Source organism: Tachysurus vachellii, chromosome 8 (assembly GCF_030014155.1).
Source record: "Tachysurus vachellii isolate PV-2020 chromosome 8, HZAU_Pvac_v1, whole genome shotgun sequence".
In the NCBI taxonomy this organism is placed as follows: domain Eukaryota; kingdom Metazoa; phylum Chordata; class Actinopteri; order Siluriformes; family Bagridae; genus Tachysurus; species Tachysurus vachellii.
The window spans coordinates 14,533,653-14,559,547 of record NC_083467.1 but is presented as its reverse complement, the minus strand read 5'-3'; the positions used below and the strand labels follow the sequence as shown (position 1 = coordinate 14,559,547).

The 25,895-nt window shown below is 37.8% G+C and overlaps 2 protein-coding genes and 1 long non-coding RNA gene across 4 annotated transcripts; 2 read left to right on the top strand and 1 right to left on the bottom strand.

Moving 5' to 3' along the window:
- Positions 1 to 305: 305 nt before the first annotated feature.
- Positions 306 to 2,980, top strand: LOC132850662 (uncharacterized). Of its 2 annotated transcripts, XR_009648991.1 has the most exons (6): positions 306 to 419; positions 589 to 655; positions 1,983 to 2,117; positions 2,210 to 2,260; positions 2,540 to 2,598; positions 2,680 to 2,980. It is a non-coding gene; the product is annotated as an uncharacterized LOC132850662 (long non-coding RNA). The 2 variants fall into 2 exon arrangements; XR_009648990.1 differs by lacking the exon at positions 1,983 to 2,117.
- A 917-nt stretch (positions 2,981 to 3,897) lies between these two features.
- On the bottom strand, positions 3,898 to 19,810 carry gtf2f2b (general transcription factor IIF, polypeptide 2b). Its single transcript, XM_060877318.1, has 8 exons — positions 19,700 to 19,810; positions 19,507 to 19,580; positions 19,402 to 19,420; positions 18,947 to 19,091; positions 6,753 to 6,834; positions 6,562 to 6,661; positions 6,345 to 6,488; positions 3,898 to 4,118 (listed from the first exon to the last, which is right to left on the bottom strand). Exons 1-8 carry the CDS (start codon positions 19,766 to 19,768, stop codon positions 3,987 to 3,989), a joined length of 765 nt encoding a protein of 254 aa, XP_060733301.1. The 5' UTR covers positions 19,769 to 19,810; the 3' UTR covers positions 3,898 to 3,986.
- kctd4 (potassium channel tetramerization domain containing 4) lies at positions 12,074 to 13,485 on the top strand. Its single transcript, XM_060877317.1, has one exon. It carries the CDS (start codon positions 12,239 to 12,241, stop codon positions 13,013 to 13,015), a length of 777 nt encoding a protein of 258 aa, XP_060733300.1. The 5' UTR covers positions 12,074 to 12,238; the 3' UTR covers positions 13,016 to 13,485.
- Positions 19,811 to 25,895: the final 6,085 nt, after the last annotated feature.

The window sequence follows — 25,895 nt, the reverse complement described above, 5'->3', positions numbered from 1 at the left end:
GAACTACACTGTAAGCTCATGCCTTTTTACACCCCTCTGAATGCTGAATTACGGAGTTCACATTTTAAATGTGTAAAATAGCGTGTCGTCTATAATATTATGTCTTTAATACCATCATCATCATCATCATCATCATCATCAATGGCAATTATTTTGGAATAATTATAATATATTATAAATATATAATATAAATTATATTATATTATCTATTATATATTATACATATATAATATATATTATATTATATATTATAATTAAGATTTTATATTGTTACGAGCGAAGATCTGGCAACCATGAACATTAGATGACGTAATCGTTCTATTTCCTTTTCTTTCGAGGTGCAGAATGGTGCACGTGCTGCCTCGACGATATGCCCGTGCTAACAATAACGCTCGAGAAAGCGAGCAGAAACACATCAGGTGTGTATAAACAACATTTACGTGACTCAGAATCATGCATACTGACAATCACGTGCAACGATGACTTCTCTATACTGAGGTTATAACCTGTGAAACGTTATAGCACGTATAACCTGAGCACGTGTCATGTGGCTGAGGCTATGAACTCTCTATGACTGTTTTCCCACAGAACCACTATGATTTCCTGTTCATGCTCAACAACGGATCACTGATATGGGATGGACACAGATGTGGAGGTATGTAAATAAACGCCATGTACATTTAAATAAACTTCAAACTGCGAAATGTTTCCATACATATGTGTGTAGGGGGGGCTATGTAGGGATGCACATAGCCAGAAATAAATAATTGGGATGACATTGTTTCCTATTCTGATTATTGATTTAAGCTACTGGCTCATATCATGGTCTTATGCATTTCACTGCTGCTACACAATTGCTTTATTAGATAATTGCATTAATGAGTAGGTGCAGATGTTCCTAATAGTGTTCTAGAGTTTTATACTGTATCTGTATTATGGGTATGATGTAGCAAGGCATTTGTTTAGTTTTTGAGAATGGCAACAGAAAGCATCTGAGTTCTATATGCCTGAGCAATGTCTAGAAAATAAAATGATCTGAAAGTCTAACAATGACTAGTAAAATGTCCTGCATACTATAGAAGCCTAGCTCTTTGTTCTAATTGCTCTCTATTGTGTGCTGTGATGACTATACTTTCTGCTGAAGTTATAACCAGTGAACCTAGTGGCATGTATTACCTGAGCACATATGTAATCTCTTCCTATGGTAGGGGAGACCGGGTATGGTTGTAACACTTTTTTCTTCAGCACCTAAAACTCCCTTTTTTTTTAGGCTACACGTCTGAAACTTTTAGGCAAAGCACCCACGTTTGTCTACTACAAATGGCAACAATTTAAATTTATTCGACTGTGTCACAGACTTTGTGAGATGATGACAAATACAAGGTGGTCCTTTGTTACAACCTATCCCACTACTGGGGTAGGTTGTAACACATACTGGGGTAAGTTGTAACAGGTAGACAAAATGCACAAAAACTAAGGGTACTCCAAGTGATATGCCACAACAACAGTTTTATTTTAAATGAACGGCTGCAACAATAAAATATGTGTGAATATGGGGATGAGCCTATTGTGTGTTTTTGTGCATGCACACGTGTACGTTTGTGTGTGCATGTCTGTACGTGCACGTCCTAACTTCCTCTGTTGCTCTTTTTAGAAGACTGGCATCGACTCCACGATCTGTTTCTCTCACCCAAGGTTTAGGCATTCTGTAAAATGATTAAAATCTCAAAAATGTTCTTAGTTGTATACAAGTGGATGGTTGTAACACTTTTAAAACACGTGTTACAACCTACCCCACCACTGTCCACCATTGTTTAGCTAGCTGTATTAGCATGGTTCTTTGAAATTGGCAGGAGGTTGATACAAGATTCTTTACTAGAGAAACTACAGTTTGACCTGATATAACTCATACAACATTATCTACAACGGTAGAAGTACTAAACAAAATATTATCTTATTTTTTTTTTACTTTCTTACCTCAGAATTAGATTTTCAGCTGTAGCTTCAGGAGAGATAGCAACACAGACTGGAAAACCTCAATGTGGGATCGTAAAGGAAGCCTTGATGAGACTGAAACTGTTACATGACTCCTATCTTATCCCTGATTCGTGGAATTGGTAGTGTTACAACTCTCCCCATGTTACAACTATACCCGGTCTCCCCTACACTGTTTGGGAAGCTTGTAGTCATTTCTTGTTGTTTTCCACAGGTGAATTGATGCTCAGATGACCAAAGGGAGCAGTGTCTAGTCCTTTCTGAGGTATATAATTAATTCGTTATCATCTAACCTAATGTCAGTGGAATATTCATGATTGGTTAGATCATATCTGAAAATAATACAAACAGAACCTGATATAATCAGCTAAGAGGTGAAGCAATGCTGTGTATATGTGCAAGGATGACCCCCAACCTACTGAGGTTTTAACCAGTGAAACATTGCATGTATTACCTGAGCACATAGATTTTTTTTAGCAGAAAGTGCAGCATTTTTGAGAACCTGACTTTTAATGGATTTGTATTCATTTTTCTGTTTTGTAAGGTTTGTCAAAAGACTGAAGATAACCATTCTAATACAGAATCTGTCATGGAAAGGAAAGGGTATGACTGACTTTCACACCCATTCTCTACTTTTAAGTAACTAAAAATCCCAACTAAATGTGAATTTTTTTTTTGTTACAGGTAAAGCCTGGAATTAATTACATCTCTGACCTTTTCATGTTATATGACTCAGCTAAATTTCTATATATTGAAACAGAACAGCTTGGATTTTAAGCAGAATGCAGTGATGTATGCAGATAAATTCCCTTTAACACCACAATTAAGTTGGTGTAAAACAGCACACATACAGGTAAAGCTAAATTATGCATGTTAAAAACTAAATGTTTTATTGGAAAAACTACCTCTATTGTGACAAGTTAATGGATTATTGTTGGTAAATGAATTTTTTTTTACATTAATGTTAATAAATTGAAATACTGGATCTGGTCTATGGCTTTTTCACTTTACAAATACACAATTGGGGGGAAACTAATTGTATGCATCCCAGAATCATTGTCAATTAAGTTTACAATTGTGTAGAACAAGCATTACATAATTTCCACTCAAACAATAGAAATTAACTAAAGTATCTATGCTCTAATAAAACATTTCTTAGTCACTACAACATTCTTTATGCCAAAAATGGCACTAAATTTTGCTATTTCATTCTTATGTGCTTGAAAAACGTTTGCTCTCAGTTCTTATCAACTGCTATATTTATTTATCCTTGTCTTTTTTTTTTTACTGGGCTATAAATATGGTATACAGATCCATCTCCCCCTCCCCCCCCCAAAATAACAAAGATTTTTCAAAAAGAGATCTCTGACCATGAATATAATGTGTATAAAACAGTTGAAAACTTGCCAGGAAGTGGACCCTTGACCATACTCACACCCACACAGTGAGGAGGAGGAGGATGGAGAGAAATAAAGCCTAAAGATCACAGTTAAGACAATAAACCTTGCAACTTTATAAATAACTTCCATAAAAGAAGAAGAAGAAAAGTCTTTTCTGAGAGCATCTAGGAAAATGCAGCATTTGAACTTCAACCATCTTCCAAGTTTTGGACATAAACTTGGCATTGAGTCAAAATCAAACACTTATTTTGCATATTTAATGACAAAAGTGAACTGTATAAAAGAAAACAAATACTTATTCTGAGACAGGGTTGTGGATTGTTGATGCTTCAAGGTTAGTGGAAATTAATGGCATCACACAATGAATTGTAGGGGATTGTGGTGTTGCAGACTAGTCAGTGTCGAGGTTAGTAATTTAGATATAAATTAAACACCTTAAATTGCAAGATGCTGTATTTATTTCAGTTTCTCTTCAGAACAATCCCATTCCATATACACAAATATTTTCACGCCATCTTTTTTCCCCAGACCAAATGAATTGGCAAAAATAAATGAGGTGTCAGAGTAGGTGCCGCCACATCATGGTAAATGTTAAACCATTTTTTCTTCTTCGTTTTCTTCTTCCTGGTAGTGGCGATATTCTGGCTTCAGCTCCCAGGTGCTTTTGTGAGGCCCTCTGGGATTGTATACTCCAATTTCACGCAGAATTTCTTTGAGGTAAATCTAGGAATGTTTGAACTGGTTAGTGATTAAGAGTCATGTATTATCCATAAAAGCAGTGCTATAATCAAGCAGCTAATGAAAGAATCCCCAGAATGACAATCATACCTCTTCAATATATATAAAGCTTTCACCCCTAATAAACTGACTGTAATATCAAAACAGCTGGTATGCAGCTGGTAAAAAAAAAAAATTCATTTAAGCCCAAGAGCTGTTCATATCTGGTGCTTGAAGTGATGTCTGTCACCACGGCAACAAGTTTTTACATGAACACCATTAAAATGAGATGTGAACACTGTAGTGTGGGGGATTTTTAAAATGATTATAAACAAAACAAAAGAAATAATACACACTACAAAAAGCAATGAACATGTCTAAGCATGCATACAATTTTTTATGATTAAAAAAGTATCAATAGACGAATATAATTTTCCTAAAATCATCCACAAATGTCATTTTTATTAAATGCATATTTTATGAATCTAATAATGTAGGGTTCTTATACTGTTATTTTATTTGATGGCTTCTTGAACTAGAAGTGCACAAGGACAAGAGAAGATGAAGCTAATAAGAAAAAAAGCAATAACACATTGATAAGCATGCGAGGGTTTCAGACGAAATGTGCTACTCTGTGCATTCATTCCTTTATCTTTGAGCCTGATAAGGACAAAATTTTCCACTGTGTTAAAATGCTGATTTATTAAATAATATTAAATATCTAAAATAAATGAGGGCACAGGTGGTATTCTGTGGTACCTGAGAAGAAAAAAAGCCCTCTCTTTTTTTTTTACCTCCAGCAGTGGTCATTAACCTCAAACCTATCTATTATTATGCCTCAAGTCGAGGTAAGCAAGTTTTTTCAACATATAAACAATCATACTGTATTCATTGTAATGTGTCAAATGTCAAGATATACCCTTGCGTATCCGTGCTTCATTATATTTAGAGCAGTTTGCTGTAATTGGAAACACTGTCCACTGGAGGGCGGTAGTTAGCATGGTTTTGACTTCCATCGGCTTTAAAACTTTCCCTTTTCCTGATTAGTGTCATAATTCAGCAGTATTGATATGAGTCATATAACTTCATGACATTTACATCTCATGCAGGGAGAAACTAAGACAGTATTTGTGGTAGATATACTTGAGAATGCCAAGAACCCTTAACAATGATAATGCAATCAGAGTTGTACAAAGCCCACCTGAGGAGAAACTCTGATCTGGAATCACTGCGTATTGCATTATGATACCAGTGTCAAGTGTAACTATCTTGGTGCCTCTTAAAATCAAGTCAGATTTGTCACAAATACTCTGAACATCATCTATAAGGTGCTTCAACACTAAACTGAATAAACTAGATGTAATTTACTGATAAATTTCAGTAAAATCATTGTTTCAGTGTTTTACAATGCATGTATCAGCCTTGTGATACAGTGACTTCAGATTCACTTCAGCTCTGACCAGAATAAACCAGTTACTGAAGATGAACGAACGACGTATTGGATTATCCTGCTTAAGAAAGCTTTAGGTATCACTGTGGTCCTGCAAAACGATGCCCTCGTAGGTCAATGTGCTTTCAAATCGACAGCTGCAAGCAAAATAAAACTGACTATCGATAGCAGAGTACACTACACCAACTCATGAAGGTTAAATTGGATTAAAAAATTTGGAATGCTCATGCATAAAACAAACAAAAGAAGCATCTCATCCAGAGGTCACATTCAGAAACCAATTAAATCATAGCCTTGCATTACAAAACCCAGAACTATTTTAGGACACATTTTTTAACTCTCTACAGCAGCCACTAGCTCACATCCATTTACAGAGCTGTGGTGTTTGCAAAGGCACAAAGGTACAAGCCTGTTGTGTGCAAGTCTATAGATACAGAATACGCATGTACACAGCTTCTCGTCATTGATTGCCTACATTATAAATGATGCTGTCTTTAATCTGTTCTGTGAATAAATAGGCCTCTAGGAAATCATGTGAGGATTCAATCCTATTACATAGTGTCAAATTTATGTCCTGGAGGGTCATGTACCTATAGAGCTATATATCTTTGCCTTGTCTTTCATTGCATTTAGTTCATTGCACCAGGTGTATCACGCAAGGTAGAATGTTACATTCCCATGACAGTATGACTGGATACAGGAGTCTGTCTTCCCAGGTTAGATCATTATCTTTCAACATATTTATTGGTCCACATGAGTCTGACTCAGGAACAGTGACTCACCACAGGTTGCTTAGTTATCTCCACCAAGTCCTTAATGTTGTAATACTGGTGTTTCTCGAAAGCAGAGAAAAGCATTTCCAGAACTTTCTGTTTGTCAGCCCTGGCTCTCTTGCCTTCCTCTTTCTTTTTCTTCTCATATTCCACCTGTAGGCACAGAACTTGTGCAAACACATAACAGTGAAAAAACAAAAAGACACAAACACTGGAGCAGACTTACATTATAGGTGTGATTAGACACAGGTTTGTAATTTGTGGTAATTGCTTTCTCCAGCTGCTGAGACAGTCTGAGTGGCTTCTTTGATTCCTCAATCTGTAATCTACAGACAATATGTGCAAGTTTCTAACAATTTAACTTTGCAGCTTTAAATAATAAACACTGGTTTTCCATACACCATTGAACATCCTTACTTCTTTAACTTCATGTAGCTCTCATTGACTGCAGGTCTGCATTCAGCACGTTGCACCACCATGCCTTCGAGCGTAACCTGGTCTTGGAAGCAGAAAAAAAGTGTAATATTTGTTCATATGTATTCACATGTGGTATACATACAATAAATCCATTTTGACTTGTATAAACAAACCCAAACATTGCATTTGCCAGAAAGTTGAGTTTCTAACATCTACTTGTAAAATGAATACATAGTGCCACTTGATAAAATTAGGAAGAGAAGTACCGAACAATGCAGAATAATTCTTGACAGAAACAAGCACCCTCAACTGTAGTGTTGGCGTACAACCCCTTTTCAAAATTCAACTTGACATTTGCAATCTTGTGAATCAGACAGGTGCTTTCTATGCCTCAATATTATGTTTTGCAGTTTTATTAATAGTGGTCTGACAAACAATAATAAATGTAATCTACCGAGCCTCCCTGACCTTTACAATAGAAATCCACTGATACATACACACACATTTAATTTACACATAAGCATTGTTGTTTTACTAGTGTAAAGCCCTTATCTACAGCACTGTGTGATGTGCACATCTGTGGTCTTATGACTGAATGCTTTAATATTTGTTAAAAGTAAGTGTTCATGTACCAAACAATACCGCAAAAGGTCATGGTTTTGATGGCGCTCTGGTCTAATACAAAACCTTTTAACAGCATCAAAATTTCACCCACAAAATCCATCACCGGGCTTGCACACAATTATTAGCAATTACTGACTGATGAGTGCAGGAGTACTTGTTGGAGTGACTTAATAAATACTCCCACTTATATTTTGAAGCATCCATTTGCCTCACAGTAACTCAGTTCAGCGGCACAAGAGGCCATGTCGTTTTTATTTGGGGAAAAAAAAACAACATCTAACTGTTCATGTTCTTTAATGTTACACAAGAATGATCATAGGAGCAATATCGGAGAAACCTCCAGTTATGTAGCAGGAGGCATTCACATCCACGCTCAATGGAATTGGGGGTGGTGTAGGCTGTGGGCTGCCAAACCGCTGCTGAGATGTTGGCAAGGTTAGAGGTCAATCTTGCGCCCCCTCACAGGTTACCATCCTCTCTGCTCTGCCTGGGTTCAAAACATCCACAAATCCCGAGTCATCTACACAGACACACTCACTCGCTCTTTTTTCTCTTTCTTTCCCGCTCTCTCACCCACCTGTGTGATCCAGTGTTTTGAATCAGAGGTCTCAGCTTATTTGCAAGTACCTGCCAAAAACAAGCATTTCAGGGCAATCTGTTGCATCATTCCTTCATCCCCATCAGCAAAGTCAATTGTTATGTCCTGTACAATACATGGCTCATCCAGAGTTTTGTGATGAATTTTTCAGTGAGTTATTTATGCCTTGCAATTAATCGGAGAGACAATTTCTCACTTTGGACTGTTTTTGGCATCCACTTTAAACTGTGAAAATTGCTCGTGTTTCAATCTCAAACTCAGTAGCTGCTAAAGAGAAGGTGTGGTGTCAACCATACTCTTCCATATTAAAGTGAAAAGACTATTAAACACTTGTGAAACACCCCAAGGCATCACAGTGATCTCAGTTGGAAAGAGGTGGAGGAATTCTTTATCATCTGTGTGACATTTTCTTTAGAACGTCTTAACTCTTGTTGCCACCCACCACCTCCATGTAATGCAATGACGGTCAACTGTAATTTGCAGTTTCAAATGGCAAATGTCTCATGTAAAAGTCTTTCCTTCAACAACTGCCAATCAAGTGATTTAACCAACACCTCAGCAAACTATGAATAATTTAACATTACAATTTATAGAAAATCTTGACATAGAAAAAAAAGGCTCTTCACTATAATTATCACAGATTACCCTTAAAATTACAAATTAGAGTGACATCTGGTTGCGCGTGTAGTTTTTTTTTTTAACAGAAAAACCTGAGGAAAGAACATTAGCTGAACTTTGCACTACATTTCTGTTTGCAACTCAATATGTCATTATATTCATATTCATGATATGCATTGTGAAACCTATCACAATACACAATGATTCGCTAACATCCCCCTGACAGCTGTAATTAACACACAGCTCTAATGAGCTGTTACTCATAGCTCTGTACAAGTTTTAAAAATCTAGGCTAATACTTGGCACAGGATCCTACCCTTAATACAGAATACGTATATGCAGTTTAGCGTGCATGAATGTAACATTTATTGCGAAAGTTGAAATCAAGTGCCTCTCACATTAAGCATATCTATCTTACAAGTGGTTTTCAAAAGGCTTTCTGTAAGCAGGATCTAATTAATGCATGCTCCCATGGGCTGTATAATACGGTTACACCATCAGACCTTTCATAAGAGCTGGACATTGTTGAACTGCTTGAGAACTGAGTAGAGAAGCACAAATATACTGTTACAAGGGAAAATAAATGTATTACATTCACCTAGTAATGAATAAAACAAGTAGAACCTGGGATGCCACCACGGGTCTAGTCCTTTTTTTTTTTTTTTTAAACATACTTCAAACAGAAAGGAAATATTGAAAAAACTTTGATCTTTCTGTTTGATCTAAATCTAATCAGTTAATTTGTTTGGTTAAAATGATCACTTCATTTAAAGTTTGCAAGTATTCAACAACTCCTTGAAATACCAGGCAGATGCACAAACTGATGGACAACCAGAAAACATAACTTGTGAGGAAGCTAGGGCCAGAGCACAGGGTCAGCCAAGATATGGTATACCTGGAGGAGAGAGGTTTAAGGGCCTTGCTCAAGGTGGCTCCTTCTGTTCTTTAGAGTTGTCTACTGAGTCTTGAACCCTTGAGCTACCAGTAAGTATTGATTTTCATTATCTGAAATGAAGTGTTTGGCATCTTGTATTTTGGCTGGAGAATGCTAATTATGTGCCTTAACTGTGACAAAATTAACCAGTGATCAACTGGTGATTGTTGCTGCACTGTATGTCAGTAAACATATCTTTAAATGACAAATGGGTTTGCCGGTTTCCTCCCACCTCCAGAAAATATGCAGCCAGGTAGACGCTACTGTAAATAGCCACTAGGTGTGAATGTGCAATTTTTTGACTAGAGTCCTACTTAGAGCGTGTTCTTGTGATGGGTTCCAGATCCACTACGTCTATGATCAGGATAAAGCACCTATAGATGAATGAATGAATGTGAAACCGTTAGATTGTTTGTAGTGACCAAGTTGTATGGTAGAATGCTATTTTGTATTATTTGTACTATTTAGCATGGTTGTATGCTATTTTTATTACCACAAGCTCTATGAGAGCTCAAAATCACCTGCCATGTTAAACCCCTAGTAAGCAACAGTAAGCAACTTATATTCCAACCACTCAAATTCATAATTAACTTCAGAAAGTCAAAATATTTGTGCATAGCATTAACAAAGCCCCTCTACTAAAGACTGTTCACTTGGAGGCCATCTTGGGAACAATTGTGAGCAGCTATTTTCAATCTTTTATGTACTTGAAGGGAATGAGACAAACTGATAAGAGGTTTCAAATATGGATGCCAAATAGCCTTGGTATTAAAATCTGACAAAAAGTCCCGTGAAGACCTTAACACACACAAAAAATAAATAAATAAATAAATTTTTCATTTTCACACTTCATTCAGGTACAGCACAAACACCATATATGAATGTAAGAAATATGCTGTCTGCACTGCTGTGAGTTACACGCTGCATTATTCATGTTTCAAGAAGCGGCTTGTCTCTACTCATGCTGTCTCTAGGACAACTCCCTTGTCTCACACTGTACTTTGATGTACTCAGTATGTACACACATGCCTAGTATTTCGTCACCTACAGTAAATGAGTGACTAAGAGGATATTGGTGATACCACTTGAAACTTTATGATGTTTTGAACGTTAGATTCTTCTCTTTTTTTCCAAAATTATTGAAATTTAATATGAAAAACACTTCTTGGCAAATACTAAAGGTGATGATTCAAAGTCTCCTTTGAGAAATGTCGACTGTTACTTGATTTCCTATAAGCTGAAGAAAGGTACTTGAGACATACTACTTCTTCATGCGTAAGAGCTCTTGCCATAAAGCTGGTCCTTTTTATTACCTTAAGTAATCAAACGATTATAGCTGCTTATTATAATTAAGTATTCTATATGCCCTCAGACTCTAGAGCCAAGAGAATTGAGAAATTACTTGAAAAATTCTGCATGGTTTTTTAAAACATTTTTTAATTATTATAAACTGAGAGTGAACCCTGAAGTTAGACGACTTCTTGTTTCTACTCTCAAACAGCATACATGGCGCCAAAGAGCTGAGCTCTTATGACCCATGGAAAAAGAAGTAATTTGACGTGACTGACAAGACGTCATTGTTGACAGGCACAGCAGACAGAAACGCCTCAATGGCCAACTGCAGAGAACGACGCCAGAGACACATTAAGATGGCAGTCTGTATAAAGGCATATCTCCTTAGCGACAAACAGACGTTGCTTAGGCTGTCTGATGTCAGCCCACATTCTTATGGTAATATTACAAAAAAGATGTTGAATCCTAAGCCTGGGAGTGTTTTTATAGGCTAATGAGACAATGTAGTTTCTGTGTAATATACTGTATTCCAAGTCAGCTTGAGGTCAATTACGTGTCAACAAATTCCTCCGCATAGTTAGGAATTAAAGTTTCTACCAAAATCGATTGTACTACTAATTAATTTTATATCCAGGATAAATATATAAGCATCATAAAGAAGGTACATCATTTCCCTTTTAGGCCTCTAATGTGTGTTGCATTGGCTACACTTATGCCGTCTGAAAGATGAAAAACAAGTCATTTACATAAACATGCCAATGCGCTGTTCTCGATCTGGCCGTGTTTATTTATAAAGCTGCCAACAGTCACTAGAAGTACACAATAAGAACAGATGGCCCTCTGAAGAAAAATCTCTGCCAAAAGAGAACTAAAAAGTGTGTAAACTTTGACATCAATACCCTACCCCCCCCTAATTTCCAGTGGTTCAGTTTAAGCCCAGCATGTTAAGCTGAGTATTTACTGTTTGGGCAAGTGCTCTGAGCTCACAAGCTGCTGCCCAGCTGATGATCTCTTTCATCAGAGCCGAATGTGTGCTAATTGCTGAACCAGAGCAGAGGAGCACATCGGAGTGGAGAGGTGATTAAATCCAGCCTTTAAAGTGGAGGGGAGGCAGGGCTGCATGCACACTCTCTCTCTCTCTATCTTTCTCTCTCTCTCGCGCTCTCGCTCTCTCTCCTGACGCAGACAAGCCCACCCTTAACAGCCCACCCTCCTCCTCCTGCGAGCGTGTAAGCGTTTGCGACCGTGCTTGCATGCTCGTGTGTGTGTGTGTGTGGCTGCGAAAGGCTCTGGCACTTGTTGGCGGTGCTCAGTGCTCCCGCGCTCAATGCCAGCGCCACTGCTATTTGCTTGCTCGGCCGCACTCACGCAAACACACTCCTCCCCCCACACACTGTCAGGCTGGGTTCAGAAAACGGCATGGAATGGAATCTCAGAAGGATGGAAAGCGAGCTAAGGCAGATCAATCCGGACTTGCTGCAGCCCAGCAAGAGCTTTAAGAAGCCCTCCTCGGGCACCATCACCCTCAATGTGGGGGGTTACTTATATGCGGCACAGCGGCAAACTCTAGCCAAACACCCTGGCTCACTACTTGAAGAGCTTGTCAGTGGTAAGAAAGCTGTGCAGCATGTAGACTCCATGGGTAACACATTTATTGATCGTGATGGGCCTGTTTTCCGCCACATTTTGAATTTCCTGAGAACGGGGGAGCTGATCCTGCCAGATGACTTCAAGGAACTGGCACTTCTAAGGCGCGAGGCTGACTTCTACCGGCTAAGCGAGCTGGCCCAGGCGCTGCAGGAGTGGGAGCAGCAACAGGCAGGTCAGCGCGAACCTGCCTTCCTAGAGGTGACTGACAGCCACGAGCGCTCACATGGCCTCAAGGTCTACTGCAGCGATGCAACCTTCATTGAGAAAGTCAAATCACGCCTGGTGCAGATCTCCAAGAGTCGTCTGGATGGCTTCCCTGAGGAGTTTGTGGTCTCATCTAATATCATCCAGTTCCGGCACTTTATCAAGTCCGAGCAGGGTTCCCGCCTGGTGCTCAAAGAGGACAGCACCTTTCTGTGCACTCTGGAGACGCTCAAGCTTGAAACCGTCATGATGGCTCTTAAAGCAGGCTTTCGTGTGCTTACCTGCCTGGACAGTAGTCGGGGATCGGTAGTGCAATGCGAGGCTCTGCACTTTGTCAAGTGACCCAAACCAGCAAAAAGTACCCATCAACCCACATTGATGTTTCCAGCCATCAGCACAGGACCTGCACTGTATTTACAAAAGAACATTCTGCAATGTATGCTGCTTCTGCATTCCTCAAGCTCCTACTATCCAGCCTTGAGAAGTAAAAAGAGGTGTTATGTATTGTGTTTTCTTCTGGCATACTATGTAGAATTTTTCATTTGACACAAACTAGCTTTTTGTTTTGTTTTGTTTTTTAAGTAAGACAAGGAGTATACAGATAACGGTTTATGAACTGCAGCGTATTATAGAAAACTTTTTGCCTTCTTTCCAGAAAATGTTGAAATCAGAGGAACTGGTTCAGGTTCAGAACAGGGTTCATATGTACAACTACTGTGATGTATGATCAACAGGTTGAAATCTATAATGCATGTGCAAATGTTGTAATTGCTGGTGTTGTGAAATAGTAAAGTTGACAGCAAAATATTATTCCAAACCTGTGAATGTTTTACAAAATAAAGATTATAAATAGCAAATTGTAGTACCTTCTTTATTTAATGATTGCTATGTTATTTAATTTGCTTGTTTTTAAAGAGGTCAGTAGATTTAGTTGGATAAATTAGTACTATTAACAGTAATAGAACGGTCAGTTATATAATAGTAATATAGCGGCTGCATACACTCTTGTAAACAGAGTTGCATGGGATCAGTATAGATATAGGTAAAATTAATTTCCTCAGTAAGAAGACGGATTCCATTGTGCCCTAAATAAGTCTGCAGTATTCTGTATGACCTAAAAACAGGGGGCCATTGTTCAATAATTATTAAATTTCTCCTCCAGCACTGATCCTAATTTAAAGCAGCCACTTTTAAGCTTTTACTTGTGACAGAAGATATCAGACACTATATAACAGAAACAGCATGTATAAATAGCAACATCCACATACACAAATTCACTGCTGCCTAATACAATATCTAACATTTTTATCTGTCATTTTACAAATTGTATGTTTGACAAAATAATTACAGACACTACCTGACTGTGTCATCAGCTTCTTCCCTTCTGCTAAAATAATTCATATATCAAATCACTGTTATATTAATCCTATTTATATTCATACAGCTATCAAGCACATAAAAATACTGGTGACTGGTGAATGAATACATTTGTTTGATGCCAGTGTAAACTCAGTTACAGCCAGAAAAAACAGTCATTATCAAATGAAGTAACTTTGGACATATGGCTACACCCACAACAAGGCAGACTGCATCTCCACACACAAAAATACATCTGTTTCCATAGAATCGGTCCTGCACCCATCTTCTGCTAATGAGTCACAATGAATAGTTGACACTTGAGGAGACAGAATCATACCCATCCCCACAGTTTGTTGTGAGAACATCAAACTGGGTTTCATTTTTAATTGCAGATAAGGGTCATTCATTTTTGATGAGAGACTGTGGGGCTTATTAGCCCTTATCCATGGTTGATGATGCATCTCTAACCCACAGGCATCAGGGCAACTAACACCTTGCGGTGTGGGTGGGGGGGGGAGATTGCGTGCATTTATTTCAGATGTAAGAGCCATTAACTGCTCAAATATTCATGGATTAGTCTCACATCCATTTGCTGCCAGGCAAGACTCCTACATTACAACAAAAGCCCACTGATTCTTTTCGAGTGTTCCAGGGGCGACATGACTAATATCGTTATAATAATTAATTAGTCAAGCTTCCATTTAAATTCAAGGTGGCACATACCCCTGAGGGGTCTCGTAATCACATTTATATCTGTATACATTCATGATGGAAATGTGATTCGATTTCTTTCCAAGTATTGGTAAGGTTATTATCTTGCATAAATACAAGTCCATCACAATTTGGAGGTATACGTGTTATCTTATATTCATTCTGTCATTTATTCCTTTTTTAATGGATTTATCACACAGTAACACTAATCGTGCAGACAAATATTTCACACCACAGATTCAGGCATCATAATCTATTCTAATAAAACACTTACACACATTACTCAGGCATTTAAAGGCCACTTTCAATTGGCACCATCCCAAACTAACACATTGGCTACAAATTCCTAGTATATTATAACTAAAAGTGGTCTTACCAAGCTTAGGGGAAAGAAAAAAACACCTGCCCACTCAGTTGTGTGGTCTTGTAAATATACAGTATCTTACACAGAGGCGTAAAGACATAAATAAACTGTGCATTTTTTAATCAGCAAGGGATGAATAACTACACATGAAACTGCATGTCCACTCTGTCAATAATGCTTTAATGCCACTGTATAGTCACTACGATAGCTGAACACTACTTATCACCTTAATTAAAAGAAATAACATAGCTTTCTGAATGGATCCCATATAATAAAAATATACTGATCCTACATCAAAAGGAAATAGCACAACTACTTCTCCTACAGCATTCTTTCAAAAATGCAAACCGATGAAAGAAAGAAATTTTGGGCATCTCATCTTAACACCAGAGGGACCAGAATCTTAAATAGAATCCCAAGCAGGGTTCTGCATTAATAATGTGAAGTGTTAGATGGGTGAGAATAGATTAGCACAAAAAATACAAACCTTCAGAATTTAGCAAAAAAAAATAAAAAATCAATTTATTGACCGCAATCAATTATTGAACTTACTGCGTTAATAACAGGTTAGTTTAATATGAGTGGTTTTACAGAGATTAACAACTTCTAAATGAAGAAGAGCTTTACTACTAGAACATTCTGCAGAAATGATGCAGAATCTCTGACCACATCACCTTAATTAATGATGCTGAATTGCACTATTCAGTCATTTAATAGCCACAATGCTGAATATATTGCATAATTTCTTGCCTAGTATTGAGAACTGTATACTGAGCAGTAGTGGTTACAAGTAAACAGCTGACTATATTCTAATACAGAGTCTAATTAGCTACATATCATATTTACTTCTTTAAAACATGATTCTCAGAAAAAACACAGAAAAAGAAATGCCTGTGGAACAGAGGCAACAAAACATTCCACCAACCATCTATGCTAATTATCTCACTTCTCTGACTCCTCTGTTTCTATTCTATTCCTTTCTATTTCAGGTCACAGTGGGAGAAAAAATCTGTTACTCTGTGTGGCATCATTAATGACTTTTTATGGACCCAGTTCTTAATACCTATTGTTTTAAATAAGTACCTCAATTGTGAAATGCCTTTCAGTGCATGTGTATGCTTCAGCATTCTGCTTTTTGCTCTAGCCTGACCTAGCAACCGGCTATATGTGCCTACGATGTCAAGGAAAGTTGACATCCCAGCCTATTGGGTGAGAGGCAGTACTGTTAACAAGCAGCATCTCACATTTGACTGTGACACCTTATGAAAGCCTCCGAAGCACATCCATTCAACAGTACTCGCTCAACACATACACGTGTGCACACATGCACAAATACACATCTAACAAACCACACAGCCTGTTCACTTCAGTAAAAGGAAAAAAGGCTCTTTTCAAATGGCTACACAAATACATATATGCATTTCTAACTACACATGTAGTCTAACTACACATGCAGCCTGGGGCACTCTGAATTAATGCATGTGGAGCACTGGAAATGTCTAAGTATGATCACTAGTCAGGGTCTATTCTAGTCAATCATGTTGTATTTACATCAGCAAAGGCTATGCATACAGTGGACATTTACAATAATACACTAAAAACAACCACAACTAAAAAGATTTGATAGAAAATAAATGTCAATTATTAGTTTTTTCCTGCATTTATGTATTTCTGCTAATTATTAAACTATTTATGCATGCTCATGAAATATGTAATGAAACTTTAATTTTATTTTTTTATTTAACCATTTACAAATTACAAATTCAGTTTTATAACAGAAAGCCACAATGAATAGTTTTGGATATATTAGAAACCTTTTACCAGCGTCAACTAGCTTAATTGGTCGAGCAAATCATTCTAGCCAAATCAGAGTAATTCAGCTATATTGTAGTCTAAATGAAGGTTTTCATTTCTAATTTCATTGCTGTTTTGTCCATGTGGAAAAAATGGTAAATATTTAACAAATTTTTGTGTACTAAAGAACCATATGTCTGTAATTCTCTGAGAAATTCTTGGAGTGTTTGGCAGCTTTGAGCCTTTATACACTGTTGCATTTGATGAAGTGTTTTTCACCCTGAACCACTTTAATTCATAACTTGCCTGGAAAAAAATATTCCCCCTCCCTTACCACCCCCATAGGCCAGAGAAAGCTTTAACTGAAGCAAGAGCCTCTATTCATTGCCAACTTCGGTGGCTAACCTGTTGCTTAGCAACCACTTAATCAATACCTGCGGCTTGCAAGAGCTAGGCAGACGGCTGCAAAAAATATTCATAAGCAACAAGAACAAAAGGAGAACAAAGAAATTAAATTCTACAATCTGTTGCATTTGCTTTCACTCATTAGCTATTTATTTTTAAATAACCTCTTACTGCTAAATCACACATCAGAATTTTTTGGCTATTGCTGTCAGAGCACACTGACAAAAATGGTTGTGGTTTTGCAACAACCACACATGTGCATGCACCACGCACACACACTATTAAAATACAGTTCAGGTTGAACTAAAGATCAAACACAAACCCAAAGTTTGATGTAGGATGTGCAAGATTTGCAGGATTGCTTGTATCTAAAGCTTCTAAATATAGTTCATAATATTCTACTATAAATGAAGAGACATAGTCTTGAGCTTTTGGATGCATTTCAAAGACACTATTCTGAGCTTCAGACAACTAGCATGTATGCCTTAAAGGAAAACTCCACATTGAAACACATTAAGTATAATAATAATTGTGATATGTTTGTCAATGTTTTTGATTATACTGCTAATTTGTTGGTGGATGTAGAACATTGCTAGTGCAGATATACTGTTGTGTAGCAGAAAATAATTCCAGCAAGTTCAAACATAAGTAATAATCAGCTTTCACTGCTGGCCCCTTTTTTAAGCAATGTTTACCATCATATTGATGATCAAATAATTGATAATGCAACATGGAGTGATAATCCAGCACAGAAGTTCTCACTCACTCTCACTCATTTTCTACCGCTTATCCGAACTACCTCAGGTCACGGGGAGCCTGTGCCTATCTCAGGCGTCATCGGGCATCAAGGCAGGATACACCCTGGACAGAGTGCCAACCCATCGCAGGGCACACACACACACTCATTCACTCACGCAATCACACAATTTTCCAGAGATGCCAATCAACCTACCATGCATGTCTTTGGACCGGGGGAGGAAACCGGAGTACCCGAGGCACAGGGAGAACATGCAAACTCCACACACACAAGGCGAACCCCCAACCCTGGTGGTGTGAGGCGAACGTGCTAACCACTAAGCCACCGTGCCCCCCAGCACAGAAGTTAAAAAAAAAAAAAAAAAAAAAAAAGCCAGACTCCAGGTTATTTAAGGCAATGCGGATATATAATTAATTTGCAAGAGTAAGGGGGCATGGTAGGCAATTAAAATCAATCAGTGAATGGGATATCAAATACAACGGACAGAGGACATCAGAAGCATGGAAGTTGAAGTTTTGCAACCTGATCCTGATCAGACTAAAAGATTAAAGTGCTGCTGCACCAGTTTCTTTAGGTAGAGATGATTTTCACATTTCACATCAGAGAAGTGCTATTTCACAGACACCACTCAACAAGTGGTTGAATGGCATTGTACATAATGCAGAGAACAGTTAACCAAGGTGAAAACAGATCAAGATAAACAGATGTCAATGAAAGAGGTCTAAATCATCTTGGACACCACAGAATCTCAAACATTTCATGCCACCTTTAATGACAACTCTCTAATACACCTCTACTATAGATTCTATTAAAGTAGGTAAGAGATTTCACATTTCTTAAAGTCTCTTCCGTTCCATCAGAAATCTTTGATGTGAAGGCTCACCTGAGGAGTTCTCTGTAAAGACGGCCAGCGTCTGGCCCCCCACACTCTGCATGGTGAAAGGATGCTCTCTGGGTGCTCGCACTGACATGGTCTTCTCTCCAGAATGTTCAACCACACTCAGCTCTTCATTCAGATTGAATGACACCTGAAAAAAATAAGTCACACAAAGTCATACACTGTAGAACAGTCTGATGCATTTTTCAGAGATTCTGGGATAATAATAATCCAATAGACTGCTCTTACACCATAAATCAACAGTAACATTCAGTTTTCCTCACTCTCTGTTATATATTGAAGCCATATAATTTATCATTTTAATCCCATAATTTTCATGCATTTGTAAAGGGAAAAAACAATTAAGATACCAACCTATCTAACAATTAAAAATGTAAATTTATTTATTGTTATATTTATGAATTTGAAGAGTGGCTTTAAAACGTTAATAAAATACTCACCATTGTTTTTCCTTGTTGTCTTGTAGAATTGAAAAAAGATTGTGGAAGTTATAAATATTCTGACAAAAAAACAAGATATAATCATATTAGATAAATTATGCTTACTTAGTTATTTTAAGTTTGCCTACTTCTCCTCGTCCCGATGCTTTTCCCCACTGCTGCGCCAGATACTTAGGAATCTGGTGGGGGAAACAATAGGGCTACAAACGCTTATATTGAGACCATTTCTTTCATATAGTCACTAGTGTAGGATTAAATAATCTAGATTTTTTTTTAAATCTACAGAAACTGGGCCAACCTTAACCAGCCAAACGCCGGTGTTTTGCTTGGCTCTTGTTAAATCGACGTCTCGGCCTTTATCAGACATGACTGCAGCCTCTCAGCTCCACTCTGAGTTGGGAACATAGGCCTATATGCCAGAAAAACGTCGGTGGTCACTTGTTTTAACAAAGACTTTCTACTAAAGTGTTATGAGACAAGGCCCAAAGAGTGCTGTGTGTATATATACTGACACCTAGTGCTAGTTTTGAAGCACATGTTTAATTCACTAGTGCAAAATGTAGGATGATTGACAAAGCTAAAAGTGTTATTTTAAAAACAGAACTTGATTCAGACACTGAAGTCATGGAAACCTTTTTCTAACATGCCTTAAACTGAAGTATAAAACATGTTAAAACTATACAAAGAAATGTTTCAATGTTTTTATCAATTCTTGACAATTAGAATAGCTGAAATTTCAAAGAAGGCTTAGAGATATGTTTCAACTTAATTTATAGTGGTATAGTGGGGTATAAACCCCACTAGCTAGTGTGCAAATACATTAAATTAAACCATCCTGTGTGTTTAAAATGTTAAAATTTTCCCCTCAAACACTGAACGCTTTTATCACAATTAAACAGTAAAGGTATTATGTACTGACAAACTACAAAATTGTACTATTTCTCTTGAGAGTGAAATAACAGTGAAATAAATCTTTTAATTCTAATAAAAATCAAAATACATACAATAAACACAAAGTGCACAATAAACAAATGCCATGTCTTCAAGTTTCAATACAACAAATACATGGAAAATACTGATTGTGATATCTGGTGTGTGTGTGTGTGTGTGTGTGTGTGTGTGTGTGTGTGTGTGTGTGTCTCCCGCGTGTCATTCACTAAATTCCAGGGGTTTCGTTACCAACGAATAAAGTAACGTATAAAGTGGGCGTGTTTATGGAGGTCTTTATGGAGGTCTTGGACAAAGACCCTCTTTCAAAAAAAAAGAGCATACCTAACGACAAAACAGTCATACAGGTAGATTTTATATTTTATATCTAAGTGCATCCCGTGTGGCGCGCGTGTGTGTTCGTTCAATGATGACTGATTGGTATATTTTCCATTTGCCGACTTCCATCTAGCTCCAGCCACAAGGTGGCAGCCATGCATACAGTCAGCTCCTTATGTTTGTTTTTTTTAATAAGGCTTTACAATCTAAATTTAAAAAGTCTTAGATGAATAACTTTTAAAAAAAAGAAATATTTGACAGCGCGTGACAAAACCAAAGATTTGGTTGAAGTTGTGTTAATCCAAGCACACCTTTCATCATGTTCATATTAATTCAAGAGCTCATCCGAAACAAGCACTGTAACAAAGATCATGCATAATGAAAGACTGCTGAAACGTTGTTGGCGTTTAATAGAATAAATGATCTGTATGGAAATGAATTGAACTGGTTTCTCCCAAGTCTTAGTCACATACACATGATCTTGAAAGAACAATGGCCTCACCAAACTGTACTGCCAACCTAATCAGCTTAAACAGGTACGCAAGGAGTTACATTTGAGAAGGAGAAAATAAGTGTAGCCTTGTAAAAGAAAATAATACAATTGAACTATTGATGGAATATTCCACTGGCAGTGGCTGTAACAGTAAAAGATTTGGACACTCCTGCACATAGAATAGTTTTCTTTATTGCTGTTGATGTAGAATAATAATGCAGATTATTACATTACAAAAGTGCAAACATGTGGAACTGTGTGGTGACCAAAAAAATTGTTAAACATTTTTTGGCATTAATAGCATCAAATTGTGTCTGCATATTGTCTTGTATGAAATATAATTCAGGATTGCATATTTATTGTTGTACTGTGAATTGTAAGTTGATTGAATAATAAATAATGCACAAATTATTTCAACACGCAATGTTATTGCTTACAGTCATCGCAGATGAATTCTTCTAAAACTTATACTTACATAAAAACTTTACACTGAAATGTTTGTAGATTATGTCTTGATCAGACAATACATCATCTTCTTTATGGTAAGACACTTCTGGAGTTCATATTCAATACTTATATTCATTGGCTTTAGTTGGGAGTGGGGAAGGTGACAGGCAGATTTCTCCTTCTCCCAAAAGCCGTTGTTTTTCTTGTTGTTTTAATATGACTATGTGATGAATATGACTTCACTAGACAGACACACACGGACAAAACTACAGTGAGCAAGCAGCAACATAAACATAAGTCCAAAAACATATTTTATCATGCACATAAGCACTCGTGTCTTTGGTGAACAACAACAATAAAATACAGCAATGAGATACAGTAAATGCTCTATTTTCTTGTCATTTGTCACTCTATTCTGTTCTGTCACTCTATTCTGTATACTCTATTTTGACTCTATTTTCTTGTGTATTTTCTTCATCTAAAGCCCCAAATTACCTGAAACTGTGACTCAATATTATGTTGCAATATGTTCATCTAATCAAAAAGGTATTCTAATAAATGGTTATGAACTAAAAACAGACTCCCATGTTGAAATCAAGCATAATTGTTCAGCAAGACAATAGCTCTCTGTTTGTTTTGCTGTGGAGTGCCAGTGTGATTTAAAGCTGCTGACAACACCAGACGCTTACATTGCAATTGGCTCTCTCTCTCTCTCTCTCTCTCTCTCTCTCTCTCTCTCTCTCTCTCTCTCTCTCTCTCTCTCTCTCTCTCTCTCTCTCTCGCTCTTGCTCTCTCTCTCTGACATTTGTATGGATGGGTACTAGTCTGTCTACATGCCTGTCAAAAGGGCACACAGTTAATTTAGGTTTTCTTTTCCTTATACAAACTGCTCTAGGTTGAATTCATACCAAGCTCTATGTCATACACCAGTCAATTCGAATCGGGTTGAAAGAGAGAGAATATGCATCAACTGTAGGGCAGTCATAGCACCTTTTCTGAATGGAAAAAAACCCCAGTGAATGCTGGACGTCATCTTTGCTTTGTTGAGGTGTAAAGACCTTTTCATTATCAGCCCTCATTGAACATGTCCCTGATGAGGTAGCACCTGTTTCTGTTAGCAGTGTGGAATTAATTGCACATAATATACATTTTATTCAAACTGTAAGTATAAAAGGACATTCTAAGGGATTAACTCTGAAAAACAAATACAGGCACATTTGATATATATTTAAATGTATATTTCAGCTGTAAACCTTGATATACATTGCTAGTAAAATTCCCACTAGTAACTATACCTTGTCTGTTATTAGAAATAAGCTGGCATTTAATATTTCTTCAAACAATAAAATGATACTTCTTACACAGACATCACTAACAATAGATATAGAGTATTAAAAAAGCTTTGTATTATTGCACATTATATCCTTTATCTATAGTAAACAGCACCAAAGAGAGAGTGTTAGAAAATCAGTCTGTGGTTTATGTATGTAAATGAGACTATATACAAGTCAACCGATTGATCATTAAAAGTGCTTGTCTATACAATTACACCATAGATTAATATCTCACTCAAGCAATACTTGACATTAAACCCATATTCATGATTTTTCACAGTTTAGTAATTCATTAAGCCAAGACCTCTGTTTACTTCCATTTCAAACAGGGACAAGAAGCAATCAATAACTGTCTACTGATCATGTGTCTGGTTACTCTTTTATTATTTTGTATGTGGAAAAATCTAGCACCACTTTCACTGTAGTGGTTTTGTGAGAACGGTGCAAGTTTCTGGACTGTCGTTTTCCAATGCATTTTTGTTAATTTTCTAAGCCAGTAATTAACATTATGTTAGACATATGTTGTTTATAAACTGGTGTTTATACTAGAAATATGTCCAATTACAACTGAACATACAATTTATTTATGTTTCAATTTCCATTTACATATGTGTATTTTTTTATTCTCATCTTATTTGTATTGTCTGTGTTGTTGTTCTCTCTGTGTTCTGGACGTGTATGAGACAAACAGATTCCTTGTATTCGCAATAAAGCTCCTTCTGATTCTGATTCTAAAGTTATTCTTCCTAAATGTGTTGCAGCAAATAAGCATAATATTATACAATATGTATAAAGTGTGTGTGTGTGTGTGTGTGTGTGTGTGTGTGTGTGTGAAAAGTTCAAGAATAAAAAAAATTCTTCATAATTTCATAATTTAATAAATAAAAATAAATAAAGATACATGACATACAGATTAATTAATTGTGTTTATTTGTTTAATTAACACTAATGGGGTCTCTGACAGTACAACAACTACAAGAACTACAAGAGTCTCCCCCCACCCCCCACTGAAGCAAAGACCTGGCTGACAACCTCAACACCTTCTACTGCAGGTTTGAGAACAACATCTTCACACCTCCCATCCAACCCAGCCCACTGACTGACATCACACCTCTGAGAACCCCATTAGCATCTCCTCCCAGCACTCAAGTTGCACTCATGATTTGTAAAGAGGATGTGAATCGCCTCAGAGACAGAAGACAAGGAAATCTACTGGCCCAGATGGGGTCTCCCCCTCCTGTCTCATTTACATTTACATTTACAGCATTTGGCAGACGCCCTTATCCAGAGCGACGTACATAAGTGCTTAAATCTCTAATATTGAATCATTAATGCTGGCTCACTAGGTTACATACTTAAGATACCATGAGTTTAAAACATTTGTTCAAAGTTACAATGAAAAAGTGTCAAAGGTTGAGGTTTTTTTTTTTTTTTTTTAAATGCAAAAGATAAGGAAAGAAGTGCCTGTTGAAGTGTTTCCTGAATAAGTAGGTCTTCAACTGCCGCTTGAATATAGCCAGTGACTCAGCTGTCCAGACCTCTAGGGGAAGTTCGTTCCACCACCTTGGTGCCAGAACAGAGAAGAGTCTTGTGGTATACTTGAATCTTACCCTGAGAGATGGTGGAACCAGTCGAGCAGTGCTGGTAGATCGGAGGGTGCGGGGTGCAGTGCGAGGAGTGATGAGGGCTTTGAGGTAAGAGGGAGCTGGTCCATTTTTGGCTTTGTAGGCCAACATCAGTGTTTTGAATCTGATGTGTGCAGCTACCGGAAGCCAGTGGAGGGATCGCAGCAGCGGGGTGGTATGTGAGAACTTTGGCAGGTTGAAAACAAGCCGTGCAGCTGCATTTTGGATCATTTGCAGAGGGTGGATTGCGTTCATAGGTAGACCTGCCAGCAGTGAGTTGCAGTAATCCAGTCTAGAAATGACAAGAGACTGAACAAGTATCTGAGCAGCCTGTGAGGACAAAAATGGCCGAATCATTCTAATGTTGTAGAGAAGAAACAGAAGTGAACAAAGCATGTGCTGGCCAACTGGCTCCTATCTTCACCCATATCTTCAACAGATCACCGCTGTGTGAAGTCCCCTCCTGCTTTAAACCCTCCACAATCATCTCGGTCCCCAAAAAACCCTCCATCACTGGACTGAATGACTACAGGCCTGTCACTCTGACATCTGTTGTCGTGAAGACCTTTGAACAGCTGGTATTGGACTGAACCAGAACAGATGTTGGATCCCCTACAGTTTGCCTACCGTGCAAACAGATCAGTGGACGACGCAGTCAACACTGGACTGCACTACATTCTGCAACACCTGGACTGCCCAGGGACATATGCCCGGATTTGTCGACTTCAGTTTGTCTTTTAATACTATAATTCCGGAAATTCTCCACTCCAAACTCCTAAGGCTCACTATACCCCCTTCCATCTGTCAGTGGATCACCAGCTTCCTGACAGACAGAAAACAACAGGTGAGACTGGAAGGTTTCACCTCCAGCATTCAGACAATCACCACTGGCACTCCTCAGGGATGTGTCCTCTCCCCACTTCTATTCTCCCTCTACACTAATGACTGCACTTCATCTGACCAAACTGTTAAACTCCTGAAATTTGCAGATGATACTACGCTCATCAGTCTCATCCAAGATGGCGATGAGTCTGCATACCGGCAGGAGGTGAATCGGCTGGTGCTATGGTGCAGTCAGAACAGTCTAGAGCTAAACACCCTCAAAACTGTGGAGATGATAGTGGACTTTAGGAAAGACCCCCAACACTACTCCCCCTCACAATATCCAACAGCCCAGTGTCATCTGTGGAGTCCTTCAAGTTTCTGGGCACTACCATTTCCCAAGACCTGAAATGGGAGTGCAACATAAACTCCATCATCAAAAAGGCCCAGCAGAGGATGGCAGGCGTTAACAGAACTTTGCTTACTAACACTGCCAGACACAGGAAC

Coding starts and splice junctions, on each gene's coding strand:
- kctd4 (XM_060877317.1), top strand. CDS start 12,239: ATGGAATGGAATCTCAGAAGGATGGAAAGCGAGCTAAGGCAGATCAAT.
- gtf2f2b (XM_060877318.1), bottom strand. CDS start 19,768: ATGTCTGATAAAGGCCGAGACGTCGATTTAACAAGAGCCAAGCAAAAC. Junction 19,581..19,699: donor CCGGCGTTTGGCTGGTTAAG/GTTGGCCCAGTT, acceptor TTCCCCCACCAG/ATTCCTAAGTATCTGGCGCA. Junction 6,835..18,946: donor CTTTACAGAGAACTCCTCAG/GTGAGCCTTCAC, acceptor TCTGCTTCCAAG/ACCAGGTTACGCTCGAAGGC.